The 20,667-nt window shown below is 35.5% G+C and overlaps 1 protein-coding gene across 1 annotated transcript in view; it reads left to right on the forward strand.

Annotated features, from left to right (window-relative positions):
- SLCO1B1 (solute carrier organic anion transporter family member 1B1) overlaps nucleotides 1-20,667 on the forward strand; it is an 84,989-nt gene that overhangs the window by 12,031 nt on the left and 52,291 nt on the right. Inside the window, exons 3-7 of the mRNA XM_023208936.1 lie at nucleotides 14,022-14,163; nucleotides 16,092-16,224; nucleotides 18,299-18,420; nucleotides 20,093-20,239; nucleotides 20,439-20,537. Of these exons, the coding sequence (XP_023064704.1) occupies nucleotides 14,022-14,163; nucleotides 16,092-16,224; nucleotides 18,299-18,420; nucleotides 20,093-20,239; nucleotides 20,439-20,537 (643 nt within the window). The remainder of the gene's footprint in view (nucleotides 1-14,021; nucleotides 14,164-16,091; nucleotides 16,225-18,298; nucleotides 18,421-20,092; nucleotides 20,240-20,438; nucleotides 20,538-20,667) is intronic.

Genomic DNA, 20,667 nt, shown 5'->3' on the forward strand with positions numbered 1-20,667 from the left:
GATTTATAATCCTATGGGTATATACCCAGTATGGGTTTACTGGGTCAAAAGGTATTTCTGGTTCTAGATCCCTGAGGAATTGCCACACTGCCTTCCACAATGCTTGAATTAATTTACACTCCCACCAACAGGGTAAAAGCATTCCTATTTCTCCACATCCTCTCTAACGTCTGTTGTTCCCTGACTTTTTAATGATCTCCATTCTAACTGGCATGAGATGGTATCTCATTGTGGTTTTGATTTGCATTCTCTAATAACCAGTGATGGTGAGCTTTTTTTATAGGTTTGTTGGCCGCATAAATGTCTTATTTTGAGAAGTGTCTGTTCATATCCTTCACCCACTTTTTGATGGCATTGTTTGTTTGTTTGTTTTTCTTGTACATTTGTTTAAGTTCCTTGTAGATTCTGGATATTAGCTCTTTATCAGATGGATAGATTGTAAAAATTTTCTCCCATTCTGTAGGTTACCTGTTCACTCTGATGATAGTTTCTTTTGCTGTGCAGAAGCTTTTTAGTTAATTAGATCTCATTTGTCAATTTGTGCTTTTGTTGTCATTGCTTTCTGTGTTTTAGTCACAAAGTCTTTGCCCATGCCTATGTCCTGAATGGTATTGCCTAGGTTTTCTTCTAGGATTTTTATGGTGTTAGGTCTTACGTTTAAGTCTTTAATCCATCTTGAGTTAATTTTTGAATAAGGCGTGAGAAAGGGGTCCAGTTTTCGTTTTCTGCATATGGCTAGCCAGTTTTCCCAACACCATATATTAAATAGGGAATCCTTTTTCCATTGCTTTTTTTGATCAGATATGTCAAAGATCAGATGGTTGCAGATACATGGCATTATTTCTGAGGCCTCTGTTCTGTTCCATTGGTCTATATATCTGTTTTGGTAAAAGTACCATGCTGTTTTGGTTACTGGAGGCTTGTAGTATTGTCTGAAGTCAGGAAGCGTGATGCCTCCTGATTTGTTCATTTTGCTTAGGATTGTCTTGGCTATACAGGCTTTTTATTGGTACCATATGAAATTTAAAGTAATATTTTCTAATTCTGTGAAGAAAGTCAGCAGTAGCTTGATGGGGATAGCATTGAATCTATAAATTACTTTGGGCAGTATGGTCATTTTCATGATATTGATTCTTCCTACCCATGAGCATGAAATGTTTTTCCATTTGGTTGTGTCCTCTCCTATTTCCTTGAGCAGTGGTTTGTAGTTCCCCTTGAAGAGGTCCTTCACATCCCTTGTAAGTTGTATTCCTAGTTATTTTATTCTCTTTGTAGCAATTGTAAATGGGAGTTCACTCATGATTTGGCTCTCTGTCTATTATTGGTGTATAGGAATGCTTGTGATTTTTACATATTGATTTTGTATCCTGAGACTTTGCTGAAGTTTCTTATCAGTTTAAGGAGATTTTGGACTGAGACAATGGGGTTTGCTAAATATACAATCATATCATCTGCAAACAAAGACAATTTGATTTTCTCTCTTCTTATTTGAATATTTTTTATTCCTTTCTCTTGCCTGATTGCCCTGGCCAGAACTTCCAATACTATGTTGAATAGGAGTGGTAAGAGAAGGCATCCTTGTCTTGTGCCAGTTTTCAAAGGGAATGCTGGCCGGGCGCAGTGGCTGAAGCCTGTAATCCCAGCACTTTGGGAGGCTGAGATGGGCGGATCATGAGGTCAGGAGATCGAGACCATCCCAGCCAACATGGTGAAACCCTGTCTCTACTAAAAAATACAAAAAAACTAGCCAGGCGAGGTGGCAGGCACCTGTAGTCCCAGCTACTCGGGAGGCTGAGACAGGAGAATGGCATAAACCCGGGAGGCGGAGCTTGCAGTGAGCCGAGATCCGGCTACTGCACTCCAGCCTAGGTGACAGAGCGCGACTTCATCTCAAAAAAAAAAAAAAACAAACAAAAAAAATCAAGGGGAATGCTTCCAGCTTTCACCCAGTCAGTATGATATTGACTGTGGGTTTGTCATGAATAGCTCTTATTATTTTGAGATATGTTTCATCAATATCTAGTTTATTGAGAGATTTTATAACAGCTGCAGTGTGCAGCTCCCAAAAAGATCAATGCAGAAGGTGGGTGATTTCTGCATTTCCAACTGAGGTACCCAGCTCATCTCATTGGGACTTGTTAGACAGTGGGTGCAGCTGACAGAAGGCAAGCTGAAACAGGGTGGGTTATCACCTCACCTGGGAAGTGCAAGTGGTAGGGAAACTTCCTTCCGTAGCCAAGGAAAGCCATGAGGGACTGTGCTATGAGAAATGGTGCATTCTGTTCTGGATACTATGCTTTTCCCACAGTCTTCACCACTTGCAGACCAGAAGATTCCTCAGGTGCCTACACCACCAGGGCCCTGGGTTGCAAGCACAAAACTGGGTGGCCATTTGTGCAGACACTGAGATAGCTGCATGATTTTCTTTTTAAACCCAAGTAGTGCCTGGGACACCAGCAATACAGAACCATTCACTCCCCTGGAAAAGGGGCTGAAGCCAGGGAGCCACTTGGTGTAGCTCAGCAGATCCCACCCCCGTAGAACCCAGCAAGCTGAGATCCACTGGCTTGAAATTCTCCTTGACAGCACAGCAGTCTGAAGTCGACCTGGGATGCTGGAGCTTGGTAAGGGGAGGGGTGTCTGCCATTACTGAGGCTTGAGTAGGTACTTTTCCCTCACAGGGTAAACAAAGCCACTAGGAAGTTTGAACTGGTTTGGAGTCCACTGCAGCTCCACAAAGCCCCTGTAGCCAGACTGCCTTTCTAGATTCCTCCTCTGTGGGCAGGGCATCTCTTAAAGAAAGGCAGCAGCCCCAGTCACAGGCTTATATATAAAATTCCCTCTATCTGGGACAGAGCACCTGGGAGAAGAGGCGGCTGTGGGTGCAGCTTCTGCTGACTTAAACTATCCTGCCTGCTGGCTCTGAAGAGAGCAGTGGATCTCCTAGCACCATTCTCAAGCTCTGCTAAGGGACAGACTGCCTCCTTAAGTGGGTCCCTGACCCCTGTGCCTCCTGACTGGGAGACACCTCACAGCAGGGGTCAACAGACACCTCATGCAGGAGAGCTCTCGCTGGCATCTGGTGGGTGCACCTCTGGAATGAAGCTTCCAGAGAAAGGAACAGGCAGCAATCTTTGCTGCTCTGAAACCTCCGCTGGTGATACCTAGGCAAACGAGGTCTGGAGTGGACCTCCAGCAAACTCCAGCAGACCTGCAGCTGAGGGGCCTGACTGTTAGAAGGAAAACTAACAAACAGAAAGGAATAGCATCAACATCAACGAAAAGGATGCCCACACAAAAACGCCATGTGAAAGTCGCCAACACCAAGACCAAAGGTAGATAAATCCACGAAGACAAGAAAATGCCAGTGCAAAAAGGCTGAAAATTCCAAAAACCAGAATGCCTCGTCTTCTTCAAAAGATCATGTTTACTTTTAATCTCTATGTGTTTATATATTTAAAGTGGGTTTCATGTAGACAACATATAGTTGGTTCTTGTTATTTGATCTACTGTGTCAATTTCAGTCTTTTAATTAATACGTTTAGATCATTTGTGTTAAAAGTGATTACTGGTATATAGTCATGTGTCATTTAACAACAGGAATGCATTATGAGAAATACATTGTTAGATAATTTTGTCATTGTGCAAACATCTTAGTGTGTACATACACAAACCTAGATATTGTAGCCTACTACACACCTAAGCTTATGGTATAGGCTATTACTTTGAGGCTACCAAAACCTGTACATTATTGTGGTTTACTAAAGACTGTAAGAATTACAACACAGTGATATTGGTGTATCTAAACATATCTGAGCATAGAAAAGATAAAGTAAAAATATGGTATTATAATCTTATGGGACCATCATTGTATATGCTATCCAACATTGACTTAAATGTCATTATGACGTGTGTGACTGTAGTTAGATTAATATCTACCATAGTGGTTGCCTCGGAGTTTGCAAGATACATTTACAAATAATGCAAGTCCACTTTCACATGACATCATACCCCTTCGTGGGTAGTGTGAGTACCTGATAATAGTAAATTATTTCTAATACTTTCCTTCCATTTCTTGTATGATTATTGTCATTCATTTCAATTTTTTGTCAGTATACATAATCAAATACATTATAGATACTATTTTAAAAACAGTTATGTCTTAGATTAAGAATAAGAAAAGTAATAATTTATATTTTATGCTCACTTATTTCTCCTCCAATGCTTTCCTCGCTTTAAGTAGATCTGAGTTTCTGATTTATACTGTTTTATCTTTCTGTAAAGAACTCCTTTTAACATCTTGCAAGGCTAGTCTAAAGCAAAACAGTTCTTTCATTTTCATTTCTCAGAGGAAGTTTTATTTCTCCTTCACGTTAGTTGGATAAATACACAAGGTATGGGGAAGGTATTTTTTCCTCTGTATTATTTTGGTATTTTTTTCCTTTGTGATTTTCTATAGTTTTAAAATGACATGACTAGGTGTAACTTTTTGGGCATTTATACAACTTTTTATTCTATGAACTTCCAGGATCTGTGGTTTGTTTTTGCCTGATATTAATTTGGGGAAATTCTCAGTTGTTACTGTTTCAAATATTTCTTCTGTCTCTTTCTATTTCTCCTTTTAGTGATTCCATTATGTACAGGCTATACCTTTTGTAGTTGGCCCACAGTTTTTTGATACTTTGTTCTATTTTTTGTCTTTGCTATTTTTATTTGCTTTTTAGTTTTGCAGATTTTAATTCATATATCCTGAATCTCAGATTTCCTTTTATCAGTCATGTGCAGTATACTGATGTTTACCAAAGGCATTCTTCATTTCTGCTACAGTGTTTTGACATTATAATATTGTTTTTAAATGAAATTTGTATCTTTCTGCTTTCATTGTTCTGTTCTTGCCTGCTTCTTTATTTTACCACTAGAATGCTTATCATATTCATTACAGTTGTTTTAAATTCTCAGTCCAATAAATCCAACATCCTTTCTATATCTGAGTTTGTTTCTGATTCTTGCTCTGTCTCTTCAAAATTATATATTTTTTCTTTTAGATGACTTGTAATATATTCTGGTTATCCAGACATAATGCACTGAGTTTTGTAAAACATGCTATACATAGGCCTTTAATAATTGTTGCTAAGGTGTGGGAGAGAAGAGGCTTTTTTTTTTTTTTTTTTTTTTGCCTCTGGACTGTAACCTTCACAAGTGTTTTGTAGTATTTTTTTTCCTTCTTAGTCAGAATGGGTTTGGTAGCGAGAGATGGATTTTTGTATTTTCCATCTGTCACATGGAAGACTAGAATTGGCTGGAGTTGGGTATTTCCTTTCCCTTGGGTCAGTTAGGCTCTAATAATACACCATCTTATGAGGCTCTGATAAACTAGTTCTGCCTGAGGGCAAGCACTATGAGTCCTATTAAAAACAGAGGGCTCTGGTCTATTTCAAAATGCGCCTTGTCCCTGAATGCTACTGAAAGAACAAGACAATTTTTCTCCAACATTTACTCTAAGAACCTGGTACAGCTCCTGGAGGGAAAACTCAAAATGTGGAGGTCACTGACTGGGTTCCCTTGGAGTGTTTAGTGATGACTTAACCATACTGAATGAGACTCTAGCAGTTTATCAAGTATAGTGAAAGTATTTCTACCTTCACACTAGTTCCTGTGTGGTTTCTGTTCATGAGTCTCTACTGCTGTAAGCTGTGACTCTTTGTAATCACCTATTTGCCTCTCCAATCTTGAAGGCAGTCGTTTGCCATTGGTCCTCACCTCTTTTACAGATCCAGGAAGAGTTGTTGCATTTTAAATTGGTTCAGTGTTTTTTTTGTTGTTACTATAAAACGGCAACCTCCAGCTCCTTGAAGTTTTCCAGAGCTAGAAACCAGAAATACGAGCATATATTTTTATTGCATTTTCTTATCTCATGTCTTACAGTTATACATTTTACTTAAGATTTCATTGTGATTTCTTGATTAATACACAAATTGTTTAAAAATAACATTTTCTTCAAATATTTGGAGATCTTTCTTAATAAATTTTTTGCCACTAATATTTGTCATAATTGCATTGTGGAAGCTATGACAACTAACTTTTGAAGTTAGTGGAGACTTCTCTACATCCTAGTACATCATCAATGTTTGTAAGTCTCCCTGCTGTACTTAATAAAAATGCATATTCTTTGAATTGTTGGATGTATAATTTTATATGTACCTGAGAGGTCAGTCTTGTTAATTGTGTTATTCAGATCTTGTATGTCCTTGCTAATTGAAAGAAAGATAATGATTTAGTAATATCTCTTATAAAAAGCACAGAGGTAAATTTTGAAGAAAAATGCAAACTAAAAATTACTTATCTGTAAACTAGCAATTTTTTCCACTTATGTTTATTGTATCTGTTGATAGAGTCAGACTTGTTTTTACTATCTGAGATTATTATGCTGATTTTCCCCTTTATTATACTCCCTTAAAATTCTTTCTTATACATTTTGAATTTATATGCCTATCTCTCTCATAACAAGACAAACACTCTAGCATGAGTCTATGGTCTGAATGTTTGTTTCCCCCCAAATTTGTATGTTGAGTCATAATCACCAAGGTGATTCTATTAGAAGAGGGGGACTTTGAAAAGTCATTAGTTCATGAAGGTAGAGTCCTCTTGAACAAAATTAATTTCCTTATAAAAGAGACCCAATAGAGCTTCCTTGCCCCTTCTAACATGTGAGGTTGCAGTGAGATGATGGTTCTCACCAAATACCAAATCTGTTGATGTCTTGATCTCAGATTTCCCAGGCTCAAGAGTTGCAAAAAGTAAATTTCTATTGTTTATAAAGTACACAGTTTTCTTATATGCTGTATTTTGCTATACTTTCTTATAGCACTCCAAACAGACTGAGACATATGTTCACATACTCTTTGATATGCCTCCTTACCGTCTATACAGTATGATGCTATCTGGATTTTCAATCTAAAATTTAAAATTTTAGATACTATGACTATTTTACCTCCTTTCCTGCTTTTAGTTTTATCTTTTTAAGACATTGAGAAAATGTATCAAGTATTTTATTCACTTTGCTTTACAAATCTCATGCAACATCTTCAGAATTTGATTCTTCTTTCATTTAAGCAATTCTTCCAAAATTGTTTCCAGTGTGAGTGTTTGGTTACAGTATTTTTGAGGTCTTATATGCTTGAGCATATGTATCTTTATAGTTGAGTGACTGTTTAGCTTAATATAAAATTATGGTTCAATGCTCTTTTACTTCAATACTTAAAAAATATGTTTCTTTGTCTTTTGTATACCCACTTTTGCTGTTAAAAGGGATATACTTTCTTTCCTGAAAGGCTTCAAATTTTTTTCTTGTCTTTGATATTCATAAATTTTAATGTACTTCTTCCAAATATGTCTGTGTTCGTACTTATCTCTTGTGTTGAGCATTCAATGGGCACTCTCAACCTGCATTTTTTTGTTTGTTTTTAATCTTAGTAAATTATTGGAAAATTTTCATTTATTATTTCTTTAAATATTTCTCCTCTTCAACTTATTTTTTTTTCTAATTTTAGGGCATTAATAATTAAATCATTCTCAATTTTAGTTAAAAACTATGTATATCTTAACCTTTTACCTATATATGTTTTCAATATTTTAAATGAAATAACCAATTTTATTTTCCAATTCTTTTCTTGTTTTAAACCCACATATTATTTTAAACTATTATACATCTTGCACTCCATATTTTCTACTTCTTTTTTGTTATCTTATTTTGCTTTTATGCTATTTGGCTAATTTTTTTTTTCTTATATATTTTGTGTATTTGTAATGCTTACTTTAAACTCCTGCTAAGTGTTTTCTAAAACAATTACTTCTTATGGTGTCTTCAAACCAGTTTACTTTTTTCTTTCTCTTTTGAAGTGTTTTCTCAAAAACATCACTATTTTGCCCTGAAGTCACACTTACCTAGCTATGATGGTTTCTTTTTTATAGTAATTGCACAGGGGAAGAGCTAAAGGATAGAACTCTGTCATTGTGAACCCCCAAAGGTCAGAAAAAGGGGAGGGAGATGAGCCTGAAGGCGAAGACCAGTAACCAATAAACCAGATGTCACTCCGCACTTTGACAAACATTTCTTTACCCATGGCTCCCTTAGGCCCCTGAATGCGAAATTGCTTTGAGGAGATTGTTAACCAGTACTGCAGAAATACTGAGGGGATTACCTGTAGAAAGGAATGCTCCAGGCTAGTTAGTCTTTCGTCCTTTGCTCAGCTGCTCTGTTGAGCAGGACTTCAGAGCTACTCTGATTTTACTCTGGAGGACACCTGCAACCAACATCTGAACAGTCGTACTCAATCCCCGCATTGAGGTAGAAAGCATTGATTACTAGAGGCTGATCTGAATCATGCAACTGTATTGAAGGCAACAAAAAAATAATAAAATAGCCATGTATTTTAATAGGGAAAGTATATAGTAATTGAAAAGAAAAACCAAAATCAATACAAGAAGTCTTGTGACTGAGAGACAAAGGTAAATTTGAAGATAGGTTTGTGATTTCATAACAGAGACCTTTGAATGCTAGGAGCTACAGCCTCCCTTTGTAAAGAACAACATTAGGTAAATGATTAAAAAATTATGTCAAAGTCTATGATTTTGAAACTCTACCATGTTTGAAAATATGATATTTAAAATGTGACAATGAAAATATAGCTCATTATAAAAGAACCTAAATTAGTAGAGGGTGAGAGAGGAATGGGGGAGGGGATGTTTATCAAGAAGTTCTATATCAGTACAGAACTTCATAAATTAGTGGATAACAGTATGGTAAAGAGCAATTGTAAAGCAAATGAAAATGTTGTAGAACTCCTATTAGTATCTGCAGCCACTCTGGCACTTGAAACATATCCAGTAGGAGAGGTTAATTCTCTCAGCAGGAGACCACTCACATTACTTTTTCTCCCTATAAAATAATGCATTGTTTTGTCATGCTGGTAAAAAAAACCCATAACATTAAATGTACCTTTTCAACCACTTTTTAAGTGTACAATTAAAAAGTGTAAAGTACACTCACATTGATGAACAACAGATCTCTTGAACTTTTTCATTTTCCAATGATGAAACTTTGTATCCACTAAACTATCTTCTCCTCAGTTCTTAGTAAATACCTTTCCACTTTATGTTTCTATTTTTTCAACTACTTTAAATATTTCTTTCTTTTTTTTTTTTTTTTTTTTTTTTTTTTGAAATGGAGTCCTGCACTGTCACCCAGGCTGGAGTGCAGCAGTGGGGCGATCCCTTCTCACTGCAACCTCTGCCTCCTGGGTTCAAGCGATTCTCCTGCCTCAGCCCCCCAAGTAACTGGTATTACAGGCGACTGCCACCATGCCCAGGTAAATTTTTTTTGTATTTTTAGTAGAGATAGGGTTTCACTATGTTGACTAAGCTGGTCTCAAACTCCTGACCTCATGATCTGCCCACCTTGGCCTCCAAAAGTGCTGGGATTAAAGGTGTGAGCCACTACACCCGGCCTACTTTAAATATTTCATATGAGTAGAATTATACAGTATCTCTCTTTTTGTGACTGGCTTATTTAGCTTAGCGTAATGTCCTTGAGTTTCATCCATATTGTAGCATGTGATGTAATTTACTTATTTTTTAAGTGTGCATAATATTCCATTGTATATGTATACCACATTTGCTTTATTCATTCATCAATAGACATTTGGGTTGCTTCTACTTCTTGGCTGTTGTTAATAGTGCTGCAATGAATATGCATGTGCAAATATCTCTGCTAGATCCTGTCTTGATTTATTTTTGAATATATACCCAGAAGAAGAATTAATGGCTCATATGGTGATTCTATTTTTTGGTATTTGTGGAACCTCTAAACTCTTTTTCATGAGGGCTGAACCATTTTATATTTCCATCAACAAACATGAAGTTCCTAACTCCTCTATATTCTCATCAACACTCATTATTCTCTATTCCTGAAATAGTGACTTTTCTGATGGCTGTGGGGTGATATCTCATTGTGGTTTTAATTTGCATTTGCCTGATAATTAGAAAGTTGAGCATCTTTTAATGTGCTTATTGGCCCTTTGTATATCTTCTTTGCAGAAATGTCTGTGTAAGTCCTTGGCCCATTTTTAAATTGGGTTGTTTCCTTGGAAAAGTTCATATATTCTAGATATTAACTCCTCAACACTTATATTATTTGCATTTATTCTGTGCCATTCCATAGGTTATCTTTTCACCCTGTTGTTTTCCTTTATGTGCAGAAGATTTAAGTTTGATATAGTCTGATTTGCGTATTTTTAATTTTGTTGCCTGTGCTTTTTGTATCACATTTAAAAATTTGCCAAATTCAATGTCCTGAAGCTTTTCTTCTATTTTTTTTCTGTGACTTTAAGGTCTTACATTTAGGTATTGAGTTCATTTTGAGTTAATTTTTGCATATACTATAGGGTAAGGGCCCAACTTCATTTCTTTGCATGTGGGTATCCAGTTTTCCAAACACCTCTTGAAGAGCTGTCAGCTTCCTTGTACTAAATGAATGGTTTTTTTTTTTTTTTTTTTTTTTTTGCTGCTGCTTTTAAGATTCTCTGTTTGTGTGTAATTTTTGACAGTTTGATTATACTGTGTCTTGGTATAGAGTTTTTTAGATTTATCTTATTTGGAATTATTTGAGCTTCTTAAATGTTTGGGTTCCTTTATCTCCTAAGATTTAAAAAATTGGGGGCCATAATTTACAAGTTTTCAGAACTTTCTCATTTACTTCTCTTCTGCTATACCCATAATGCATATGTTGCCCTGCTGGATGATGTCCCATAATTTCTTTAGGTTCTTCGTTGTTCTTCTTTTCTTTTTGTGCCTATGACTCTAATTTTACAAGTTCTGTCTCTGATTTTGCTGATTTTTTCTTCTGCTTAGCCCAGTTACCTTTTGAGTCTTTCTAGTGAATTTTTCAATTCAGTTATTTTATACTTCAACTCCAGAATTTCGATTTGGTTCTTCATAGTTTCTACTCTGTTAATATTCCTATTTTGTTTATTTGTTATGTTCTTCATTTCATTTAGTTGTCTGTTCTTGTTCTCTTTTAATTCATTGCACATACTTGACTAATTTCAAGTCCTATGTCTGGCAATTCCTGTATCTTCATTTGTTTTTGGTCAGTTTCTGGAGATGTAATTTTTTTCCTTTTAATGTGTGAGAATCCTTTCTTTCTTTTTATACTTTGTATTCTTTTGTTGTTGAGATTTTAACATTTAAAAAATCAGCCAACTCTCCCAGATTTTGTGAGGTGATTTTCTACAAGGAGAACTCTCCTCACTAATTCTGGATAGAGATTCCGTGGCCTACTCATGCTATTTTTCTAGTATACATTCCTTTCTTTCTCCTTTAGGCTTGTGTGTGTAATCTGCTTGAAAAGGTTTGCTGATTTCTATAGAAGACCCTCCCCTGTTGCTTGAGAGAGGCCTTTCTGGGGCTGCATTAAATTGTTGTACTGGTGCTCCACCTCGTGTCTATATCTGGAACTGCAGTTTTGGTGCACCTTTGGTTGCCTTTGCTTTGAAAGACCCCATTTTTATTAGTACTTGAATATAGGCAAGTCAGAAGCCAGTCCTTGGACAACCTCCTTAAAAATCAAAATATTGAACATAGGGGACTAAATGTTTCCTTCCAACTGCATCGCACAGTGTGGAGTGAGAAAGACTCTAGTGAGAGAGACTGGAAACAATCATGATTTTTCTTGCCAGGTTGTTTTCACGATAGCCTGGAGGTACAGAAACCTTGTAATTGGTGTCTGAAATTCCTACAGAGGCATTTAGTACATATAGTGTTAAAATTATGCCTTGCTGTTGAAGTTCCAGGGCTGTTCTGCTGTCTTGCTGATGTCACTATCTTACACATTTTTTAGTCCTTTTTAATAAAATGATTTTTTAATGATTAGGACCTGAACAATTTTCATCACTATTCTGTGGCACAAAGACTGTATACATTTTTACAAGATGTTAGAATTGACTATGTTTGAAAAAAATCTTCATAAATTTTGCCTAACTCCATTGCCCCTTTCTCCTGTCTTGTTCTTCCCATCATCAACTTAGTACAACTAGTATTGATACTCTTCTACCTTTTATGCTGCTTCGTAGATAACTTTTTATATTTTATCTTAAAACTTTTAGTTATCTCTATAAGTTGTATCATTTAATAAAAATTTTCAATTCCTTTTATCTTCATTGATACCATGTATCATTTGACAGTTTCTTATGCAGAAAGGAACACACCCACATTTTGTCAGCTATCAAAGAGTGTTTTAGGGGGAGCCTTTTATCTCTATCCCCCAAATATGGCCTAGGGCAAGACACAGAGTAGGTTTTGGTTATATAAATGTTCACTCATTATTTCTTAAGCATCTTTGTGACAGGCACTCTCCTAATCACTGGGGCTGGAGCAATGAACAAAACAGACAAAAACCTATGACTTGACGGGGCTAATATTCTGCTGTGGCAATATAAAATAAACACATAAAGGAATAAATGTATTGTGAACAGAAAGGGGTGCAATTTTAAAGAGAGTGGTTGAAGAAAACCTCACTGTGAAAGTTCCATTGAGCAAAACTCTTAACGGTGTGAAGGAATGAATGATAGAAATACGACTATGGGGAGGAGCCTTTCATGTCAAGTGAAAAGAACAAAAAGCCTGGAGCAATATAATGAATCTGGAATGCTCAATATACAACAAGAAGGTCTAATGTAGCTGGAGAGGAATGACCAAGGACAAGAGTAACAAAGTATAAGATTAGAAAGATAAGAGGAATATTTGTGGGGAGGTGGGTGTCAAAAAGAGGACAGGTTGTTTATGGTCTCATAGGTTATCGGAAAAAACTCGATATTACTATAAGCCATATGGGAAGACAGAGGGGCAGCATGGTCTATTTCTGATTTATAAAGGACTTCTTTAGCTACTTTGTTGAGAAGAGACTGTTAGGCAGATGTGAACAGAAGTAGACACAGGGGCTTAGGGGGCTCTTGCAATAATTGAAGCTAGGCATGGTGGTGGAAACCATTGGGAAATATAGGAGGTAATTAGAAGGGGTCATTTAGTCAGTTCAGACTGACAGAATAGCACAGACTTGGTGTCTTAAACAACAGATATTTATCTCTCACATTTCCAGAGGCTGAGAATTCTGATATCAGGGTTCTGGCATGATTGAGTTCTGATAAAAGGCCCTATTCCTGGTTTCCAGAAGACTATATCCTTGTTGTATCATCACTTGGCGGGGGGGGGGGGGGGAGAGAGAGAGAGAGAGAGAGAGAGAGAGAGAGAGAGAAATAGAATCTCTAACTTATTGTTTTGTAAGGGCACTAATCTTATCAAGAGCACTCCATTCTCATGACCTAATTGCCTCAAAAAGACCCTATCACCAAATATCAACACATTGGAAATTAGAGTTTCAACATATAAATTTGAGGCAGGGGATATAAACATGTAATATATAACAAGGTAAATGTTAATAGTAGAGAGCACAAAGAAATTTGTTTATGGATATAAATGTGAGCTGTAAGAGAACTGATTATCGAATTTTTGTCATAGAATTTTTCTTTGCCTCTGAAAAGTTCTATTTTTCAGCTGGCTTCCTGGAAATGCTACCTTTGAGAATGTACTGCCACTTCCCTCCCAGTTAGCCAATGCTATTCACGTGGAAATAAAGAGTAGCTCATCATCATTGCCATCTGAGAACGTGAAGTAGCTTTCTATAAATCAGTTAATGAGATTAATTTTAAATTAACAATCTTAACTGCAATGCTGTCATATTTTGATATTATAACCAAATTAGAAATGATGCTTTATCAATGTAGTGATAATAACATTTAAATGTTAGTACCTGATTAGTAGTAACTGGTAAGAGGGAAAACTAAGTATGGTTTTTAAGATACAAATAATGTTTTTAAGTAAAGAAGAAAAGCTATATAATTCCTTGTGCCTATTGACATTATATAGTCCTTTGATTAACCATTTTTCCCCTTTCCTTCTGATTTTAGATGTTCTTGGCAGCTCTGGCACTCAGCTTTATTGCTAAGGCACTAGGTGCAGTTGTTATGAAAAGTAACATCATTCATATAGAAAGGAGATTTGAGATATCCTCTTCTCTTGTTGGTTTTATTGATGGAAGCTTTGAAATTGGTAACTTTTTTTTTTTCTATTTTAATAACCAAACTTGCAAAGTTAAAAAAAAATATATGCTTTACACCACTGGTTATCAACTGGGGTAAATTTATCTCTCACAGGCAATTTGGCAATGACCAAAAACATTTTTGGTTGTCATAACTGGACAGGGACAGGGGGGCAAGGGAGGTACTACTGGTATCTACAGTAGAGGTCAGGGGTACTGCTAAATATTCTATAATGTGCAAAGAATGATATAGCCGAAAATGTTGATAGTGAGGATGTTCAGAAACCCTGATTCTACACAAATTCAATTTTTGCAAACTAACACCATGTCCTACTTTACCTCCCCTCTCTCAAGATGAAGAAAGTTTGGGAGAGGACTGTTATCCTTAAGGAGAAAGGCATCTTTTCAGAGCAACCTACATTAGACTTCTATTGTTTCACTGAGCACACCAAAATCTTTCCTTTGAAATATTTAAGATACTTTGTTGTCTTCATTTTAATTTGGATTTCTCCAATAATAACTCAGGGAAAACATTTTCTGGTTCATATTTGTGTCTTTCCCTATTTAGTTATTTTCTTCTAGAGCATTTATGAGATGAATATTAGATTTTCTGGGAATTTTTCTCTTTAAATTTTTTTCTCCTAAATTTCTATAGTTTTTTTTTTTTATGTTTCATTAATCTTTGCTGATGCCATCAGTCATCTTACCATATCAAGTTTAATTGGTATATACATCTATATTTTACATTTACAACAGCACTTATTATTTTTAGGCTGCCAGTTCTGATTTTACGGATGCAATGTGCCCTTGTACTCCTAAAGACACTAAATTTTTTATAAAGTAAAAAATTTACTCATTCATTTTGGTGCTTTTCTTCCAAATTATTTTTATGCTATTTTTTTCATAAATGTTCAGGAATCCTTAACTGCTATTTCTTCATTGTTGTGCATGAGGTTCCAGATGGATTAGAAGTGATCATGACTCTTTCCATTTGATATGCTCTATGTATATTATTTAATATAAATGACTTATGCACGACATTAAATCTCAAGTGGTTTCTCCTCCAGGAACCTTTCTGGAAGCTCTGGGTTTTTTTGTTTGTTTGTTTGTTTGTTTTGTTGGTTTTTTTGTTTTGTTTTGTTTTGTTTTGAGAGGGAGTCTCGCTCTGTCGCCCAAGCTGGAGTGCAGTGGCACGATCTCTGCTCACTGCAAGCTCCGCCTCCCGGGTTCACGCCATTCTCCTGCCTCGGCCTCCCGAGTAGCTGGGACTACAGGCGCCCGCTACCTCGCCCGGCTAATTTTTTTATATTTTTAGTAGAGACGGGATTTCACCGTGTTAGCCAGGATGGTCTCGATTTCCTGACCTCGTGATCCGCCCACCTCGGCCTCCCAAAGTGCTGGGATTACAGGCTTAAGCCACCGCGCCCGGCCTCTGGAAGCTCTTAATTAAGTTCCCCCTTTCTGTGGTTCTGTCCCTCTGTTTTTGTCGTTAGTATGAAACTTCTTGAAGACAGATGCCATAGTTTATTCTTTTTCAAGTAACTTTCTTATTTCTGGCTGTGAGCTTCATGTCAGGTACATTTAGAAATTTAACTAATATTAAGAATAAAAAAGAAATGCATGAAGGAGCACCTTACCCTCAGATCAGGAAGATCCATCTCCATTTTTCTTCATTCCAATATAATCCAGTCAACTCCAAATTTTTCAGTAAAATTTTGCTTCACTAATATTGCCAAGTAATTCAAGTGCTTTTTTTGTGTATTTAAAACAACTTTTCAGTGAGTGGTCTAATGTAGGTGAATTCACCTTCTCAATTAAATCACATCATCTTTGAGGGAAGGCACTATGTCTGGATTCTATTTGCATCCATTCTGGGGTTTTCCATTCTAGACGCAAAATCGAACTAAGTTGTATCAACATACTTTTGTTCTCTTCCTAGGAAATTTGCTTGTGATTGTATTTGTGAGTTACTTTGGATCCAAACTACACAGACCAAAGTTAATTGGAATCGGTTGTTTCATTATGGGAATTGGAGGTGTTTTGACTGCTTTACCACATTTCTTCATGGGACAGTAAGTGTTTAAAAAAAAGAAAAAGGCCTCTGTGCCAGTAACTATCAGTACCTTGTAAATTAGGAGTAGAATTTTATTATTATCCCTTTAAATAGGCAGTTACCTTTTGAGAAGTATACCCACTAAGTGTGTATAGAAATAGTGTCTATTTGTCTACATAATCACTTTACTTATCATAGCTTTCATAGACTTTGAAGTAACAAAAAGACTAAATTGTAGAGTTTCAAATGAAATACATAGGCATTTTATGAGTTTTTAGTATAACATATATACTGTATGTCTTTGCCTATAAGATTTTGATTATTTTTGATAACACTTCAACACTTATACCTCTACCCACTGGGGTATAGGTGTTCCCATCATTTCGCTGAAGCTGTTATTCCTAAGGTCACTGTGTAGTTATAATTACAGTCAGATGGTCCTCAGAGAAAAGTTTAAATGGCACATGAGGGAGAAACTTATTTTTCACATTAAAGTTAATGTAGCCAGTTCAAGGATGATATGATTCTACCTCTTTCCATCATAGTGCTATGCTTTGCATGGCCTTGGCCTCATGATCCAAATTATGGCAATGTATTTCCAGGCAACAAGACAGAAGAAGAGAAGCAGAAGAAGAAGAAACAAACAGTCCACACAGGCTGAGGCTTAAGAAGCATTTTTAGGAGCAAAATATCTCCACTGACTTTACATTTACCATATATTGGCTACATTTCACACATAAATATATAAATACTGAAAAAAAATAGACATTATTCCAAGATACCATGTTCCCAGTTAAAAATCCCAACTATGATTACTGTGGAAGGAAAGAAGAAAGGATATTGAGAGACAAGGAGCAGTGCCTGTTAGAGACACCAATTACTTTCCCATTGCCAAATCCAGCAGTGATGTCATTTGCTTACCATATTAATTCCATCTCCCTGCCATATTTGGCCCTTATAAGAAGTTTCTTCTTAGTGGTACTGCTGTAGCTTGTTTTCATCATACTGCACTCTCTTGATTCATTTTCTATCTTTGTGTCTTCTTTATCATGTCCATTTTTTTCCCCTCTGCTTTTGGCACCATACTGTCAGAGTCCCCTAATTCCCTTTTTAATCTTTATTTATTATTCATCATGATTTGTATGGAAAATAAACCTCAAAGGCAACTGTCACAGCTTCATCTTTCATTCCACCCTAAAATTAAGGACCACAGTCTAGATCAGCATTTCTCTAAATATGACATAATATGTGACACCTTTGCACCTATTATTTCTACAGCCTTGAATACCTTTGTTTCTTTGTCTACCCTTCTATTCATCTTCAAGATTTGTTTTACCTATCATTCTTATTTTGATGTCTTCTCTGATCTCTTCCCACAACCCCCAAGCAAAGCTGATCATATCCTTTGTCTCTGTGACAACTCAGGACCTTGTATATTAAACTTATACATTTTATCATATATGTTTATATTAGTGTGAAATTCCATAAGTACAAAAACTGTGCATTTTATTTCTAGTTCTTTGAAGCTGAGCATAATGCCTGGAATACAGTAGGCTGCCTTTAGAGCTCACATGGTACCTAATTATTTATGGATATTAACATCTCTGTTATTCCTATCAAGTTTTTTCTCATCTAGTTGAAATGGACTAGATTTTATTTTTACTACGTTTTGAAGAGTCATACATTAGAGCGTGTGTGTGAATATGTGTCCATGAAAGAAAATCTGACAGACTGATCATCTTTGAAGATAATTCAAAAGGATGAATGGTTACATGCAATTAATAATTACTTTTTAAAAAGGTGAAACCAGGGTATTTCATATATTGACCAAAATATAACCACTCCTAGGATAATAGGAAAGTGATAACCCACCTAGCCTGGGGTGTACCAAATCATCTTTCTTGCTGGACACTTCTGTTTCACTTTTACCCATCACATCTCTTAAAACACATGCTGGGAAATTGACAGAAAGGATTCTGGTAATTTGGGGAAGATAATGGTGCAAATAAAGGGGAATATTTCTCTATATTTCTAGGAAAAGTGAAAATATTCAGTAGATAAGCAAAATGTTCAATTCAGTGATGTTCTTACAGTTACAGGTATTCTAAAGAAATTAATATTGATTCATCAGAAAATTCAACATCGACCTTATCCACCTGTTTAATTAATCAAATTGTATCACTCAATAGAACATCACCTGAGATAGTGGGGAAAGGTAAGAATTAACATTGACAGTAAAAAGTCTTCCAAAATGTATAAATTTAATTACATCTCTAAAAATTGTTGTGATATTCATTAGCAAAATTTAATTACGAATGAATAGGAAAACACTTGACTCTTACAGACATAATTATAGTGTTTATGTACACAGTTGACCTTTTAACAACACAGGTTTGAACTATGTGATTTCACTTCCATGCAAATGTTGTCCATCCAAACTGGGTGATAAACCTGCCAATAAGAATATCTGACATTTTCTATATTTGGATTGCACAGGGCCAACTGCACAACTTAAGTGTGCATGAATTTGAGAACACACAGGCAGCCCTGTAACAAATTCCTTAATATAACAAGGGATGACTATATTATATGTAAAAGCGTTTAGAAGTAGATCAGAAAAGAGAATATTTTCAGTAGGAAATTGACAAAGAATATATGTATTAAAGTAAAACAGGAGGAAATAGTATAAATATGTAAATCATATAACTTTGCTTTCAATGCAAAAGGCAAACTCTTGTATCATTTAAAGATTTTTTGCCTATTGTAACCCAATTATAAATTATAATTGCAAATTGTACCGCTAAGGATTTTTTTAAACCTATTAAATAGAAAAAGACTAAAAATATATAGAAACGAAATGGAGGCAAAAAAGGATTTCACATTGTATATATTGCTGAAAGTGTATACATTTGTAAATCTTTCTGGAGATTCATTATCAATATATATTAAGAACAAAAATATACTTACCTACTTAGTCTGAAATTCTGCTATTATCGATTAATCTTGAGGAAATAACCAGGAAACTGCAAAAGGACTTATTTACAGTTATAGTCATGATAAACCTAACAGAATAAAACAATAAAAAAGAAAATAAAAAATAAGATATTGAATAAACACATTTTGAAACTTCATCAACACATTACTGTCCAGTCATTAAAGTTTTGATATTAAAAAAATCTTAACAACATGGAACTATTGTTATAATATAGTGTTAACTGTGTATACCATTTCATAATATGAACTGGATTTTTAAATATATAATGGACATAATGAGTATAATGCATATATTTTATGCAAATCTGGAAGATATATAAAAACACTTGAGGTGATCTTCTGTGTGCAATGTGATTACGGATAATTTTTACTTGTTTATGCTTTTCTATATGATATGGCTTGACTGTGTCCCCACTCAAATATCACCTTGATTGTAATAATCTCCACATGCCAAGAGTGGGGACAAGTGGAGATAATTGAATCATGGGGGCGGTTTCCCCCATACTGTTCTCATGGTAATGAATAAGTCTCACAAGATCTGATGATTTTATAAATGAGAGTTACCATGCACATGTTCTCTTGCCTGTCACCATGTGAGACATGTCTTTGCTCTTCCTTCACCTTCCACCATGATTGTGAGGCCCCCCAGCCATGAGGAACTATGAGTCCATTAAATCTTTTTCCTTTATAAATTACCCAGTCTCAGGTATGTATTTATTAGCTGCATAAGAATGGACTAATACACCATATTTTCAAAGTTTGCAAAGTGAATATAAATTACTTGTACTTGTAAATTTAAAAAAAAGAGTAGAGTAAGAGTTTACAAGTAGTTGAATTTGTAATAGAAATGTTAAAATTAATGTTTACAATGAAACACTGTCTTATCTACATAGGTTGTGTGAAGGAATCTGGGTCATACATGTGGATGTATGTGTTCATGGGCAATATGCTTCGTGGCATAGGGGAGACTCCCATAGTACCACTGGGGCTTTCTTACATGGATGATTTTGCTAAAGAAGGACATTCTTCTTTGTATTTAGGTAATGTACACAAAATATTAAATTATATGATCACTTTCCCTTTGTCTACTTTTGAAATAGTAGAGTTACTAAACTTATTATTTCACCTGTTAGAACATATATTTGGGTATATGTATTGTATCATGTTTCTTTTAAAAACATGGTGAATAAGAGCCATGCATTCTTGGCATCTAGTAAAATTGCTTTATAATGTTTTCAGGTATATTGAATGCAATCGCAATGATTGGTCCTGTCATTGGCTTTACCTTGGGATCTCTGTTTTCTAAAATATACGTGGATATTGGATCTGTAGATCTAAGTAAGTGCAACCAGAACAAGGTACCATGATAATGTCTTTCTAAGCACACACACAGAAAACATTTTTCCAAATAACTGAATTCACTCTTTCAATAGTCCTTTGCTTAATATAATTAGAAAGTTACAAGTAG

Source organism: Piliocolobus tephrosceles, chromosome 10 (assembly GCF_002776525.5).
Source record: "Piliocolobus tephrosceles isolate RC106 chromosome 10, ASM277652v3, whole genome shotgun sequence".
Taxonomy (NCBI): Eukaryota; Metazoa; Chordata; class Mammalia; order Primates; family Cercopithecidae; genus Piliocolobus; species Piliocolobus tephrosceles.